The sequence below is a fragment of the Bos javanicus genome, chromosome 17, assembly GCF_032452875.1.
Source record: "Bos javanicus breed banteng chromosome 17, ARS-OSU_banteng_1.0, whole genome shotgun sequence".
Classification (NCBI taxonomy): domain Eukaryota; kingdom Metazoa; phylum Chordata; class Mammalia; order Artiodactyla; family Bovidae; genus Bos; species Bos javanicus.
This window is the reverse complement of record NC_083884.1, coordinates 5,846,434-5,863,756: the sequence shown is the minus strand read 5'-3', so window position 1 is coordinate 5,863,756 and position 17,323 is coordinate 5,846,434. Positions and strand designations below refer to the sequence as shown.

At 34.6% G+C, this 17,323-nt stretch overlaps 1 protein-coding gene across 9 annotated transcripts in view; it reads right to left on the bottom strand.

Moving 5' to 3' along the window:
• The window catches only part of FBXW7 (F-box and WD repeat domain containing 7), a 224,154-nt gene that overhangs the window by 50,302 nt on the left and 156,529 nt on the right, over positions 1 to 17,323 (bottom strand). Inside the window, exon 1 of one of the 9 annotated variants that reach the window (XM_061383989.1) lies at positions 14,429 to 16,242. The exons of the other annotated variants lie outside the window; for them this stretch is intronic. Within the exon in view, the coding sequence (XP_061239973.1) occupies positions 14,429 to 14,575 (147 nt within the window). The 5' untranslated portion in view covers positions 14,576 to 16,242. Of the gene's footprint in view, positions 1 to 14,428; positions 16,243 to 17,323 lie in introns of those variants that run through there. 9 annotated transcript variants of the gene reach the window in all.

The window sequence follows — 17,323 nt, the reverse complement described above, 5'->3', positions numbered from 1 at the left end:
TTATTACTTTTTTGCATTAGAGTTAATTAATATTCTAAAAAGGTCTAGGAAAAGCTGAACAACCTCTCAAGCTCTGAATTCATGGCACTGACCTTAGACTTTCTCAGAATGATTTTTAATGCATTCTGTTATTAGTAAAACCTGTTCAAACACATGCCCCATCTGCCAGCACCCCATCTGCAAGAGAGCTTCTTATTCTTGTAGACAGTGCAACTTCTGCTTGCTTCCTTCTCGTTTCTACATACCAGCTGTATGGTAATGAGCATGAGCAGCTGAAAATCCTGCATGATAACAAAGCTAATATGAAAACGGCAGAACAACAACTTCCCCTCAATGAAGCAGTTGTCGCATGAACAGAGCAGATAAGCTATTAAACAGGGAGGTGGTGGTGATGAGAATTTTATTTGTATGTATTTGTGGGATGTGTATTTGTGCCTGTGTATGCACATGTGTGTTAAATGTGGGGTTTCCACATAACTGAAAAATAAAAAGAAATAAGACCAGCACAGGATACTAAAGATAGACCTAAAATTTCTAAGTACTTTTGTTAAGACCTGTGAACCCATTCTTTAACTTTTTAAATCTCAATTCTTATATAGTAATAATATACCAGATGTCATTTGGAAAAGCCAGTTTTCAAAGATTTTAACAAGTTATGTTCCATTTCTTAATTAACATATTTTGGGGCCTTAAGGGAAAGAGAGAGAGACAGAACTTAAAAACCATTATGTAAACTTTTTCTTAGACATTCTAGCCACTAACATGTGAACCAACAAACTATGTTTTTAATTTTTATATAGAAATTTAATTTTTCAAAAGTTTATGATATTTGAAGCCAACACATTTGAAACTCTAAACAAAATACTAAGATGGCACATGTTACCTTCTTAATTCAGGAAGGCATATTGGGGTTAAGTTTTATATACATGAGAGTCACACTGAATGAATCTACGGAATATAAGTAGATACAGAGCATATTAATTTTTTATGTGCAGTATCTTTCCATTTAGAGATTAACAGTCACTCAGGAAACTGTTTAAGAAAAATGACCATTTAAAATTGGTGTTATGCATTTTCTCTCACAATCTAAAGAAACTAAAAATGAAACATATTTAAAATACAAACCATAGTGAAAGAAGTAAGTGCTATTACATGAGAATTAATTACAATTTTTACCAGCACATCTAAATATCTCTTATGTGGACTTCATAACTGTTCCTAAGCTCTTATCATATAACTATACTTTCTATACATTATTTCATTTAACCCTTAAAACAATCCTATGAAGTAGGTACTATTATTATCTCCATCCTACAGAGGCTTAATAAAGGATGAAGCTAAAAACTTCAGCCCAGTCTAAATGACTATCTCTATGCTCTTAAACAGTCTACCACTCTGATATTATCTCCATAAGGCCAAGGATTTGAGTCTGCTTCATTCATTGTTGTACTCCAAACGTCTAAAGAAGTTCTTGGCTTGTAAAAGTTGTTGAATAGATGGAATAAATAAATGGAATGGATAGAAGAGATAACTACTCAGTTGTTGCTTTTTAATTATTAAATGTAGATTGCCTTAAGTGGAAAAAAAAGCTACTATAAATTTTATAACAACTCAATCATTTTGTTATTGAAAAATTATTTACATAGTAAGGAATCTTAAAGTAAGTGTTTAGGAGTTTTAAGTTTTGTTTACTTACCAGGTTGAAAAATTAAGACTTAACTTTTAAAATTCTCATGATTAACCATTAATTTTGAAAGGCTGGTACAGAATGAATAAGAACAAAATTGCACTGATTTTAGTATTTCTGTGAATCTACTTGTCCTCTATTTTATTGTCTAACCATAAAAATGCATTTTCCCTGTTAACTAGCTTAACACAGTCTTTGACTTCAAATATAAATCAAGGCCATGAGCTTATATAATATAAAAGCTTTTTGTATAGTATAGTGTGTGTATATATATATATATATATATATATATAAAAGAACCCGAATTGAAAGAATAGTCCCAACTTAATAAAAGAGTACCAATTATCCTTTAAAAAATAAGATATGAAGTTGTACCTCCTCAAAGAAAAAGCTTCTAACAACACTTAAAAGATTTTTTAAAAACTCACAAATTCAGACAAGATTTATAAAAACAGTACTATACTGCCCCTACATGTTCAAACTAGTAGTAACAATGACATTTTAAAATCTGAACTGATAATGTAGAGATATCTGTGGATTATTGAAAAGCTGCTTAAGCTGTTTAAATTGCTCCCAAGTGAATAATCTGAGATCATCCACACATAAAAATGTAATTAAATATAGGAATAACCCACAGATTTCAATTTTCATTTTCAAGACTAGTAAGGAGAACAAGTTTAAGAGAATTTCATCCAACATTATCATATATATTTTTTTTCTCTCAAAATAGATTTCCCCAACATTACATGTAGTGTTAGTTGCCCAGTCATGTCCGACTCTTTGTGATCCCATGGACTGTAGCCCGCCAGGCTCCTCTGTCCGTGGAGCTCTCTTGGCAAGAATACTGGAGTGGACTGCCATTTCCTTCTCCAGGCAATCTTTCTGACCCAGGGATTAGACCCAGGTCTCCTGCACTGTAACTCGATTCTTTACTGTCTGAGCTACAGAGAAGCCACAACATTACATGGTCAATAAAAAACATAAGTAAATAAACAAATGGCTAATAAGCTATGTGCATTTGAGGTCAATACTTGTATATTAATGTCTGAGAAATACTGTTGAATTGTTTCCCCCAGATCTAAAAAAATTTCAATAAAGTTCATAAACGTATACATAAACACTTACACACATAGACATTACCAAAACCACAAGAAAAACTTTTATTAATCTAATCTTAGATTTACTTTTAAAAAACCTACTATAATTATTTTACCTTTTACCCATTGTAGGAATAAAGTGCTATATATGCAAATAAAGAGATGTGTTGCATTGCTAAGTTCTTGTAAAAGAAACTAAGAATGTCATTGGTTTTACCACAAATGGTAGTCCTTTCTAGTATTACTCCTATAGAAAAACATACCACATTTTTTAAAAATCCTACATTATAGTATCATTATTTACATCTGCCACAATTATATCTACCATTATTTAACTGATTTATATGTGAGACACATTCATTTATGCAAGTTTCCATTAAAAGGTCAGGGATAGGGTCAAGAACTCTAATTCTGACTTAGGAACAATCCAGGAAGAAATCACTGTGGCGAGCCTGATATTAAAGACTACAGTTTTCCGGCAAAAACATGAAAAACGAAATAGTATGGCATCATATTTAATTTTTCAGAGCCTCAAGATAATATTCTATGCTGGATACTACCCAGCAGTATTTGAAAACTTATAGATCATAATATTTTTCAATTAAGTTACCAACATAATGCTATCAAGTAAGGCAGAGTGTGTGCATATGTATTAATATGTATGTGTATGGAGGCATCCTTATATACATATGGAGAAACCATAACACAAATAAATGATCACCAACCCTCTTGGAAATGTGAAGTACTGATGCTGCTGCTGCTAAGTCACTTCAGTCGTGTCCGACCCTGTGCGACCCCATAGACGGCAGCCCACCAGGCTCCCCGGCCCCTGGGATTCTCCAGGCAAGAACACTGGAGTGGGTTGCCATTTCCTTCTCCAGTGCGTGAAAGTGAAAAGTGAAAGTGAAGTCGCTCAATCCTGTCCGACTCTTAGCGACTGCATGGGATTTTCCAGGCAAGAGTACTGGAGTGGGTTGCCACTGCCTTCTTCGAAAGAGAAGTACACAACTGAATAAAAGTGTCTGGTGACACACTCTATCCTGAAGCAGACCAAACATAATGTCCATAAGTGTGCCTGTGTGCTCAGTCATGTCCAGCTCTTTATGACTCTATGGACTGGAGCCCACCAGCCTATCTCCCATTCTTCCTCTAGGGATCTTCCTGATCCAGAGATCAAACCCACGTCTGTTGCATTGGCAGGCGGATTCTTTACCACTGAGTCACCTGGAAAGCCCATCCTGTCTACACTGAGGTGGAAATCTCAGGGTCTGAAATACTAAATTATAAAAAAAAACAGTATGTCTTTTTTTTTTTTTCTGTTTTGTTCAATACTGTATCTAGAACTGCGCCTGGAAACTAACAGATGCTTATTTACTGAATAGATTAATTAATCCGTGTTCCTCTGATTTTGATATGTGACCATGGAAAGGAGAAAATAAGGTAAGTCTTTCAGAGACAGAAAAGCTTCAGTGGCCTTCTTAAGGGAAGGTCTTTGCTGCCTCATTCATCTTTGTTACATTAGCATCACACGCAAGGAGGATGTATATGCCTAATATGCATTAGCAGAATGAAAATTAATTTAGTGGTGTTAGTATTTAGCAGAAAACTGAGAAAAATAAGCGGCTGACGTACTCCTTCCTCACTTCAAGTCTGCTAGTATGAGTTGCATTTAATCACTGAAGAAAAATAATACATAAGCTCTGAACTATCATCATACTATATGGAGCTGCCCATACTTGGGTTAATAAAATTTAGGTATTAATGTAAAGCATTTAAATATGAATGCAGACAGACTTAAGATAAGGCTTAGGTTACTTTGGCATTTCAAAGTATATTCCATTTTTTATATGTGGATGATAGCTGTCTGCAGTTAGTGCCACAATTTTGGAGAAAGCTGTGTTCCTGATTTCAAAACTTTCTGGAGTTTAGAAGGTAACATGGGACATATGCTGTGCATGGCAGAACACTTCTAGTATATCACATATGAACATTTCTGTAGCAAAATATACAAATATTCAGATAAACAATAAACATGAGTGTCTTATGTTAGTCAGGGTTAGATTTGGATAACTTGTTAAAGCATTTTGTTTTCAGGGCTTACTGGACTCTTGGTCTGCAGACAAGGGACCACAGGTTTATTTCATACTTGTTTACCCAGCCAGAAGCTTCGTAACCTGTTTATTTCTAGCATATTCTTCATCTGTCTCCCATACTCCACATCTTAAACTAAGTTAGTTTCTGTAAAATATGACCTACAAGTTTAAATAGGCTTGCCCTGATTGTTATCAACAAAAGGGGGTAACAATTCATGGCAGTTATTTCTATGCTGTAGTTGTAGATTTACAAACAATAATTTTCTTTGCATTAATATCTGACAACTGAGGCACAACATAATACTTTGACATCACAAGACGACAAAAACATCTAGAAAGCAATGTGATTGAGGTCATCATAAATTGTGAAAACAAAATATGAATTCAGTTCAGTTCAGTCGCTCAGTCGTGTCCGACTCTGCGACCCCATGAATCCCAGCACGCCAGGCCTCCCTGTCCATCACCAACTCCCGGAGTTCACCCAAACTCCCGTGCATCGAGTCGGTGATGCCATCCAGCCATCTCATCCTCTGTCGTATTTTAAAATCTAGGATTACATGGCCAAAGTTAACCCTTGAAACCATTCCTTCAACAAATCACTATCCAGTCAATATACCATAGTTTTTAATGATGCTGTAGCTAGATACCCAGGTTAGAATCTTAGCTCCATCATCTACTAGCTCTAGGGCAAGTCAGCTAAACTTCCTACACCTCTGGATCCTATATCTACAAAACAGGGAGAACATAATGCAGTCTGTTACTTCATGAAGTAATTGTAAGGATTAAATGAGTTCATATGTGGAAAGTACTTAGACCAGTGTCTTCCCTGCATCCCATTAGACCCTATTATACTGTTACCCTGTTTTAGCAACATCAAACATTAGCATTACTTTCCTGCTTCCCTGAATTAGAATCTAAGCTCCATGAGGGCATGGCCTTTGTCCATCTGCTTCACTGTTACATCTACAGATTCTAGAAAAGTTTCCAACCCTGTTCTAAGTTAATACATATTTCAGGACTCTTATTACTATTAATAAATCTCATATCCAGAAATAAGTGAATAATTTGCAGTATAATTAATGTGAAAAAAAAAAAAAACCAATATGTGAGACCAAGCAATAACACAAGTTTCTTCTGTCCACTTCTCTGATCATCTGCTTAGCAAACAACATCCTTCCAGTTTTAAAGGTGCTGTGAAGCCTTTCCTGAGCCATTGCACTGAGACCAAGGTGGCCCTCTCATGCTCCTACAGTATTTGGTGTAGGAGTCCATTTAAGTAACTACCCTTTTGTACTATAAGGGTTTATTTATGGTTTAACCACTAACTATAAAACGCTCAAGAGAACTGTGATTTTTCACTTTTGCATATCCACAGGAAGAAGGGAAGAATCATCTTTTTATTTACAGCTACTGCCTTGCACAATACAAAAAAATAAGACCACAAGAAAATTTAAGTTTATATTCTGCTTACTCATCTTCTGCATGATGTAGGAAACATTCTTAAGAAATTGACAGGATTTAAAACAAAATCTCCTGATATGTGGTAACCAGTTAATTCTTTTATTGATGAAATACAGTGACAGAAAAAGATATCAGGTGATCTGGAAATGCCAGTTTTTCCCCAAGTTCCAGTGGAATACATGTGTGGATAAAACTTTAGAAAGCTCCATTTTAGTTTATGCACTTAAAAAAAAAACAAAAACAGAGAATCTATTAAAATCACTCTCCAAACTTGCTCACAGCACCACTCTGTTCTTCTTTCTTTCCAAAGTTTTGTAATAGTTTTCATATTTTCTGACTTTTTTGGCTATGGCAGACTCTCATAAGTGCCATCTAAATGAGTATACCCTATGTTTGTTTCTCCTTCATTTTCAAAACTGCTAAGTAGTAATTACTTTTAAGATTAAGCATCAAACTGTATCTGAGTTTAGTTATATTTAGAAAATGAAATATTCAAAATCACAGCTGCACAGTCATTTGAAAGTATTTAGTAAACAAAAACATGTCATATTCTAACAGTATCAAAACTCCTTAAAGAATTTTCTAGACTTAACAAAAACTTCAACAAATTGGTCATACATAAAAAGATATTAAAGATAATTTCTGAAGTCTAACAGTTTATAGCCTCAAGTGAGGAGACAAGACAACTAAGGGAAACTTTCAAATACCACCACTAGACAGTCCATGGAAGTCTAAGAGCCAAAGGTAACGGCCACAGCTACAGTATGCTCCCCTCGTGGGCGAGGACAACGGTGGGAGCATCAGTGCCGGGAGGAAGGTTCCACCCAGAGAGAGAAGCTTGGCTGTGAGGTCATGGAAAGGATTTGGAGAAAGTGGCACAAATGTAACTGGCAGATACAGAATAGACCAGTATGGGGGAGGGGAACATGATGCTGGCTTTTTAAAGGTTTCATTATTTCTGTAGGTTAAGGAAATATCCAACTATTTCCTCTTGACTAAGAGTTCCATGAAACAAACTTTGAGTCTCGTGAAATCTCTTTTGGGCATCAAGACATTTTAGAAGAGCAGATTTGCTACAACTACTTTAAAAAAGAATTAATCATAGCTAGACTAGAATTAAAAAATAAAAATAAAAGGTAAACCTGGATTGGGGCAAAAGGCAAAGCTATGTCAGAAATGTAAGACCAAGTTGTAGTGCTTTAAGAAACAGGCAAGTATTTCTGGCAGCTGCGTTTGCTAGCATGAAAAGTACTCCTGTAGTAGAGATTATTAATAGCAATATACTTTGGGAGAGGCTGTCATTTAAACTGTACAAACATCACACTAAAACTCAGAAATATAAACGTATAAACTAAGATGACAAAAACTGAGATAACCATAAGACAGTAAAAATATATAAATCAATGATAAATTATAAAACTACACATATGGATCATCTGTGCAGATAAAAAAAGACAATAGCTTTAAAACTATGGGAAGAGTAGAAGAAAATTATAGCTAAAAATAATATACATGGCAGGTCAATAGAAAATATTATTTTCCAGAAATAAGTTTTTAAAATCACATTAGCAACAAATAATTTCTTGTTCTATTTGTATATTTTCCTATTGAAGTTTTAAGTATAACATATATAATTATTTTCTCAAAATGAAAAAACATTCCTTCAATAGAAAACTTAGAACAATAAACACTGAAATATATTATCAAGTAAAATCCATAAAACTTGGTCATACTAGAAATAAATTTGCTTAAAATATGATTTCTTTCTCTTGTTAAACAACATTGGAAGTCCCTCATGTTGGTTTTGATTTGATACAGTCTTTCTGGAAAACAATTTAGTAGTATTTATCAAGAATCTAAAAAAAAATTCATACTCCTTGACCCAATAATTCTACTTCCAGAATAAAGTGTATAGGGACATTAAAGATTTATATATAAAAAAGTTCAAAGCAGGTCACTGACCAAATTAGCAACAGTAGGAAAATGATGATACATCCACTTGACAGATTATAATACACTTTTGAATAACTACAGCCATAGAGAACTACCAGCGATACCTTAGAAATGAATTAAAGTATCAATTAAAAAATTATCTCCCTATAATTTTTATTGTGGCTATTTGTGAACAGTGGAATTACTGATAATTTAGGAAAATGAAAAGAAACACTTCTGTATTTTACATACTGAGCATATCTAATTTTTATAAAGAGAAGTAGAAGATATTAACTATTCCAAGAAAATAAAAATTCTCTATATCATCACTCAACTCAGAGGATTTAGGGGATTATCAAACTTCTCAGGAAGGTAGTACTTCACTAGTTTGCTTGAACAACAGAACTTATAATGGCTTACAAAATCTTCATACAAATGAAAATTATACTGTAGAGTAAATAATTAGAGAGGTTGTTTTCTGAAACAAAGGCAATACAACTGTCTGATAAAACTGGCAGATATTTGCTGAAAAGTCTATTAAAGGAGCCTAAAAAAGTATAGATAGCTTGAACTAACTGAAGATTATACATATAAAACAACAAAATAGATTATGCCTAAATGAGAATAAAATTTTGAATACAGGGTATTCTTAAAAATTAGTATCGTCAATAATTCAACAATGAAGAAAAAAACTTGAATCCAAGAGAATACAGAAGCTAAGAGACATATAATGTTATTTTAAATTTTTGTCATCACAGGCAAAAGTATTAATTGAACAAACTGATGAGAATGGAACTGCACTGCAGTTTGAAGATGGTTAATCTGTCAGACACGCTGTTCTGACTGGTTGCCTACCAAACACAGACCCGGCAGTATGACAAAGGTTCTCTCCTTAACCAAACTCTATAATCAGGCTCCTTTGAGCTCTTTTTCAACGAGGCCCTGCCCTTGGGCATGTTCTCAAGAACCAAATTTTAGCAAGAATCCTGCTAAATCATATTAACCAGAATTCCCCACCCTTGATATTGATCACACTCGGGACCCGAACCTCCCCTCCGTATCTGCTGGGTTCGCCAGTCTCCCGTCCCCCAGGTGATGTTTGACCACCTTGATTAGTTCATTTAACCAGTGTCATCCTGTTAGCCCTGATATTTTAGTAATTATCTACCATCTGACCTTCTAACCTGCTTTATGGCTGTAAATTCGTACTTGTAAGAGTTGAGCCCAATCTGCCTCCCCTACTGCAAGCCTCCCTAGTAGGAGTCCCTTCCCAGGTGGCACTAGCAGTAAAGAATCTGCCTGCCAATGCAGGAGATGTAAAGAGATGTGGGTTCAATCCCTGGGTTGGGAAGATACCCTGGAGAAGGCCATGGGAACCCACTCCAGTATTCTTGCCTGGAGAATCCCATGGACAGAGGAGCCTGTCAGGCTATAGTCCATAGGATCGCACATAGTCGGACATGACTGAAGCAACGCAGCATGCACAGGAATAGTCACAGTCCCTACATGTACCACGACAGTCCTCCTGAACATCTGTCTTGATTTTAACAAGGATTATGAATAACTTTTTCTTTATCAGGTACCATCCCTCAGCTTATAAAGACAATAAACATATATACTCTTTGAATATTTCTAGTTTTTTATGACTATAATCACTGCATCATCTGTGGGATAACTTTACAAATGAAACATTTTAAAAAGAGAGTACACAAAAAATACTCAATCTATAAAAATAATATGCTACCAAAGTTATCTTTAGGTCAATTATTTGAAGCTTTGAATGATTTTGTCAAAGAAACAATGTCAACATTGATATGTTCCCAGGCTTACCCTTCAAAATATAAACAGTGGTTGAAAACAGTTTAAGTTCATTTTAAAAAGAAGGTCAAAAAACATAATAGAAAGAAAATAGCTACTACCTGTAGCACTGGAGAGTCCTGAGGTTAAACACCAGCTTTACTATTTACCAAGAAAATTGGGGATAGGTAACTTGTTTGAGGCCTGGCTTTCAAGTATACCAAGTGGAGATAATACCTAACTTACAATATTAACAAACATTTAAAAATTAATTAAAGTACATAAAATGGCTGGAGAATACACAGTATATTTAGTAGGTTATTTTACAATGATAGCAAGGCTTTCCTGGGGCTCAGTGGTAATGAATCCTCCTGCCAATATAAGAGATGCAGTCTGATCCCTGGGTTGGGAAGTTCCCCTAGAGAAGGAAATGGCAAGCTCTCCAGTATTCTTGCCTGGGAAATCCCATGGACAGAGGAGCCTGGCAAGTTATAGTCCATGGGATCACAAAAAATTCAGACACAACTCAGCGATTAACCAACAACTGTATATTGAGAAGGTAAATTAATAAGTAGTATGTAAAAATTCTAGTGATTAGGCACATAAACATTTTTTTCTACATAGCTACAAAAGAATTAGAAGAGAGAATCAACATTTCTAAAGGAATGAAAGGCTTATGGCTCTAACAATCTTTCTAAAACTTTACTGTTAACTGAAACTTACATTCAAACAAAAAGATGTATGCACAAGAAGATTTACTATGGTAGTACTGTAATCCTAAAAACCTATGTCACTGTTTCATGAATAAAGTTTTATTAAAACACAATCATGTCCATTTTCAAACAATGGCAGCTACTTTCAAACAATGGCAGAGCTCAGTAGTTCTATAGTGACTATCTGGTCCACAAAGCCCAAAATAGTTGCCGGCCCTCTGCAAAAAAAGGACCCTTGTGGACCCTTGACTTAAACTAACGCTAAAGAATCTGCCTGCGATGCAGGAGACATAGGTTTGATTCCTGGGTCACAAAAGTCCCCTGAAGGAGGGCATGGCAACGCACTCCAGCATTCTTGCCTGGAGAATCCCAAAGACAGAGGAGCCTGGTGGGTTACAGTCCATAGGGTCACAAAGAGTCAGACACGACTGAGCGACTGAGCATGCATGTATGCAATGGTAACAATACACAGAGTGATATTAACTCAAATATTTTCTCAAATGACACAAATGTTCTATTTTAATTTTATCTCCATTTTCATTTTAAAGCAAAGCATTTATTTTTAAACATGGACATGGTACTTTAAACAGAACTTGGTATAGAATATAACCACTACAAAATTATTTTCGACTGTCAGAAAACTAGTCCTATATCTCATCGTTGCCTGAGATATATGGTCCATATATCTCATCCGCACCATACTGCCTGCCACTCACCTCCCTACAGCTTCCACCAGCAGTTTGACCCCATTCCCTTACTCAGCTCTGCTGCTGCTGCTTATGCTACACAACTGGCATGTGGTTCAAATCCAAGAATATAAATGCACTCTCAAACACATTTTTCTATAAACCAACAGTCAACCAGGTATCTTTAAAAGCCTGGATATAAACCATGAATTTCATGTCATTTGGAAATTTCTACCAAAAAGTAACACTGAAGAATACCCTCATGAGAACATTGTAAATGCTTAAAAGTCTCCGAACAAAAACAAAAAGAGTTCAAGATTTAAGCCTTAAAGTGAATTTTCTTTCAACATACTATTATTAATTGCAAGATACTATTATTTCTCTTATCATCAGAAAGCAAAAAATGGTGCCAGATAAGCTATGAAATTCCAACAAGACATATCCTAATTTCATATATGTTTAAAATGTAGAAAAATAATGTATCTTAGGATTTGGAAATACAGTATTACCATATAGGCATTCCAATTTCAAAGAAAAATAGAACAATTTTCCAGTGATTTTATAAACCAAGTTTTTCTTGTAAATTTTCTCTCCCTTTAAAGGATGATCAGTTATTTTAGAAACCAAAATCATTTACATAATAATAAATTAGACTAGCAGTACTGATAGTACTTAATGATGGAGTAAATTAATTCCGTGAAAGTATTTCAAGAGCTATAAATTGAAGTTGTAGTTATGAAAACTATTCCAAAGAATTTTTCACAATTTAAAAAATTATTTTATTGTGCAAACATTCAATAGATCAACACCTATGATGAATGGAGGGGCAATATCATATTTTTCAACTTTTAACGGGTCAAACCTACACAGAGTCTTGTAAGAGGTCACACAGTATTATCTCACTACTTAGAAGAAAAAAATGGCCTACAAAACAGAGAAATCTACACACATGTGGTCAGTGTATAATAATCTGATTAAAAATGAAAGATATACTGGATGTTAGATACAAAATATGATTAATTACATATAACACCAGAAGTCTTTTCAAAATCTTTGATAAAAAATACATTTAAAGTGTCTATCATTAACATTACTAAGGGAAAATAAGTAAGTTAAACAACAAAGAACATGTGAATCAATTTAAAGCTACTTAACCAGTTGCAAAAAGGAGGGGATGGGGATATAATTACACTAGCCCTCTAATATTTCTAGTAGTCAGAGTCAATGAGTTATGCAATAGTAAATTATTGGCAGGCAGTCTAAAAATGAGTGTGTTAATTCTGTTTTCTAACTATCTTCCCCTAATTTAGAATGATGTTCTAGTTCGAATTCTACTTTTCAAATTTAGTACTCTTCTGTAATTACAAATGCCAGGCTATAATTTAACGTTAACAGTAACCTAGAAAAGTCGAACTGAATAGTGACCCTAGGAAACCCTCAAGGAAAGCCTTCAAGTTGTCTATTAAATTTTCTTAATGGAATCTGCTCCTGATTCTTTTAAGTTTCATGTAAAGATGAAGACAGAAAACATGCATTGTGACATAATGAAGTAATCCGTCATACACTGTACTTAAGTTTATTAGAAATATTTAACAAGAAAAAAATTATCTGATTGACAGTATCTTAACCCCTCAATTAAAAAATTCCAATTTATTTTCCTTAATTTGATGGTTTACTTGTATTGATGAAGTATTAAAATAAAAAATAATTTATTAATGACCTTAAAGAGGCTACTAGAGGCCTCTGTGTAAATGCTTAAATCAGAGCAGTGACCTCATTCAGAAGTTATAAAAGTGACAAAGCGAAAGAAGAAAAGATTTAAAGAAAAAAAGAAACACTTTCTGAAAACATAGTAAAGAAGAAAATGAGGGGACAGAGAGATTTATATTTTATATTCAATGTTTAATTTGTATTACATTTAAAACCTACTTAAAATGCTTTTCAACATGGCTACCACTTATTTGGAGTAGAAGTAGAAACAGTTCAAAAACTAAAGTAATTAGAAAACGTATTTTTACAAAGACTATTTAAGTCCCAGCAAATAAAGAGGAAAAATATTTTTCAGGTATTATAAGTTAACCTATTTGTTTAATAGAATTATTTGTCTTTCAGTTAAAAGAAAAGAGGAGAGAGTTAAAAAGGACTAAAACACTAATAGTACGGATATGTGCATCTCTGACAGGTATTTTTTGGTTTAATGTATTCAGGATCCTAAACATAACTAGATCTAAAATATATTACTCTAGTTAATAATTCAAAATGGCAATATGAAGTAACTCAAAAAATACAACAAAACCATTAATTACAGGGTCAAAACTTGGAGGGGATGAGAATGTTATCCTGAAGAACATACAGAAAATCATAACCTGATTACAGATTAGTACAAATTCTACAAAATGTTTGTTACTTCAGGATTGTCTATATATAAACTATATCGTAACTGCCACACAACAGCACACTAGTTTTATTTTACATAACAGCAAAAAGTAATGTCTCTATTATGTTAAGTTTAATTTAAAAAATAGTGATTTAAAAATAATCTAGCTTCAAGTGCCAGATAAACTCTTTATAAGAGCTAGATACTGTAACTCCCATGTTAAAGGACAGTCCCACCAGCTCTTTACTTTTCCCACAAAATAAACACAATAAATTTGGGTTTTCAGCATTTGCCAACATATTTCAAAACATGGTTTTTAAATTTACTAATTTTAAGTAAGTTTAAAGAATTCTAACACCATAAAAATAAATGAGAGAGACAAAAAGGTAAATTAGGTAACCTTGCCCTCAAGACTCTCTATCATGTTACTAAAACTGTCACTTACAGAAGTTTTCAGGGGCGACATAATGCTCCAATAGTTTTAGTTATAAATATCAATTGAAATTTGAAGCATGTTTTCACCAAAAGAGGCAGAAGTAGTTCATTTAAACAAATATTCCTGTTTTTCAAATGTGTGAGACTTACCCGTCTTCGACAAAAGGGGAGGCCTTGGGCAATGATGCTAATGCTAAATATCTTCATCACGGTTTGATGTGGTAGAGGCTCTTTTGCACTTTTAAGATCAACAGGAACCAAGCCATGGTTTAGAGTAGCCTTTCCCGGTTTTGACATTTTAAAACTCCTCTTGGCTGATGAATACTCTCTACATGTAATACAGGCACATTACTAAAAATTCTAACCACCAAACTAAAATACAACTTTCTAATTAAAAAAAAAAGGCTGAGAACCCAAGGCCTGCTGCTTTTGTCTTTCAACCTTCTCCTACCAAATGTCCTGACCTGTCTGAGGCTTGGTGAAGTGCAAACTATCCTAGAATAGCCAGGAATTATAAACTACTGAAGTGAAAGCTCCTGCTCCTGCCAGTCAAACAGCTGGTGAACCTCCCTTACAAAGTCAGTAAGACAACCAGAGCAGGGCTGTGCTACAAGGTCCCTTTGAAAACTTCTCCAGTGACTAACCTAGGTATAGTCCCTAGAAAGTGAAAGTAAACTTTTCTCTATAAAAATCCAAAAGTTAATCACTGTATTTTCTTTAGAATATTTATCGCCTTTCTTAAGCAAATATCAGCATTATTATTTTAGGAGTGTTTTGAACTGTGCTTCAAATTTAAGGGCAGTATTTATGCATGCTCAAAAACTATAAACATACATTTGTCCTATCTTAGAATGTTCTCATTCAGAATGAGCACTGTATCTTCAAGTGTTTGTCTTTAGTAAGCTCTTTTCCTCTTCCATTCTTTATCTCATACTCACTAAGACATTAAATCAACTCTAGTTCTGGATAGTTAATAATAAACACTGCAGGTTAGTCTTAACACGTGACATTTTAGTTGTTTGCAAATTTCAGTTCAAGCTCTATAATTCTGAAATACTTAGCAATTCCACTTGAAAGTATAACAGTGCCGTGACTGATTAAATATATTTTAAAACCCAAATATTTATAAATATAACCTGTGGTGTAACTAAAGTAAAATGAATACTGACTAACCAGCTCATCACAAATACTTAGGGCCTAATTTCTCTGATATACCACAGTCAGATATATCTTTCTAAAACATGGAGATGGAATGTGCTATACAATCCACTTCTCAACAGCTCTGAATGGTTCCCCAATGCCTAAGATAAAGTTTGGAGATGAAAACTCTCCTCCAAGTGGCCCCAAACTCATCTTTCTAGCATTATCTCAAATAGTTTCCTAAATTAACCACTTATGCCACGTTAATCTTTATGCTACATTTCATATGCAAGCCCACAAACTAAAACGTTATGAAGATTTTAAAAAATCTTAGTGTGAGAATGGGTAGTAGTTTTGAAACAGATGATCGATAACAGATGTGAACTATGCATTCACAATGGTCAACCACTTAGCCTGTTCTCTCCTTCCATTCTATTTTCTTCTTCCAATAGCCAGTCATCTCACTTCTCGCTCTTCTCAACTATATTTATAGATTTTTAGAATGTGATATGGAGAGAATTAGAAAAGAGAAACGTCAGAAATGGGTGATTTCTTCTTTGATTCTGGAGAGACCTATCTTACTAAATATTACCAAGTGGGTTGCTGGGAAGGCAATCCACATACAAGAAATACCCCTGGTCCAGCCATGATGCTATTTTCTTAAAGTACACCCTTCTTTGACATCACAATTTAAAATGAATTAATACTTGAAAATGCAAAATCATTAGCAGAGGTGACATTTTTAGTTATACAAAAGTAAACAACTGCATTCATCCAAGTAGATAGATAGATATATCGGAGAAGGCAATGGCACCCCACTCCAGTACTCTTGCCTAGAAAATCCCATGGACAGAGGAGCCTGGTAGGCTGCAGTCCATGGGTCGCTAAGAGTCAGATATGACTGAGCGACTTCACTTTTACTTTTCACTTTCATGCATTGGAGAAGGAAATGGCAACCCACTCCAGTGTTCTTGCCTGGAGAATCCCAGGGACCGGGGAGCCTGGTGGGCTGCCGTCTATGGGGTCGCACAGAGTCGGACACGACTGAGGTGACTTAGCATAGCATATATATATATATAGACCAATAAGCACATGTAAAGATGCTCAATATCACTAAAAAAATCATTAGGGAAATGCAAATCAAAACCTGACCCACACTGCACATTCATTAATATGGTTATTACTTATACACACACACAGAAAAATAAGAGTTAGCAATGATGTGGAGAAACTGGGACCCTTGTGTGCTGTTGGTGGGAATGTAAGACGGACATAGCTACTGCAGAAAATAGAGAGATTCCTCAAAAAATTACTATATGATCCAGCAATTCCACTTTTGGATATACATCCAGAAGAACTAAAACCAGGGCTCACACAGATACTTGTACACCCGTGTTCATAGCAGCATTATTCACGAAAGCCGAGAGGTGGGGAAACCACCTAAGGAGCCACTGATGGACGAACGGGTGCAAACAAAGAACATCATTCAGCCTGAAGAGCAAGAAAATTCAGACATAACATAGGTAAATTTTGAAGATAAGTGAAATAACTCAGTCAAAAAGGAAAAATATTGTATGATTCCACTCATATGTGGAATGAGGAGCTAGTGTTCAAAGGGTACAGAATTTCTGTTGGAAAAGATAAAAACAATTCTGGAGATGACAGTGCTAACGGTTGCACAACACTGTTAATGCACTTAAAGCCACTGAACTGTACCCTTAAACACGGTAAATTTTATGTTATAGGTATTTAATCACAACAAAAACAATGTTTTAATAAAAAAGTAAATGACTAAGAATACTACTATAATCACTGGGGGAAAAAACCAATAGAGATCTAGGGATAGGAGAGAAGGTACTAGAAAACTGTAAGTTGATACGACAGAAAAAGCTGAGACTGATATCT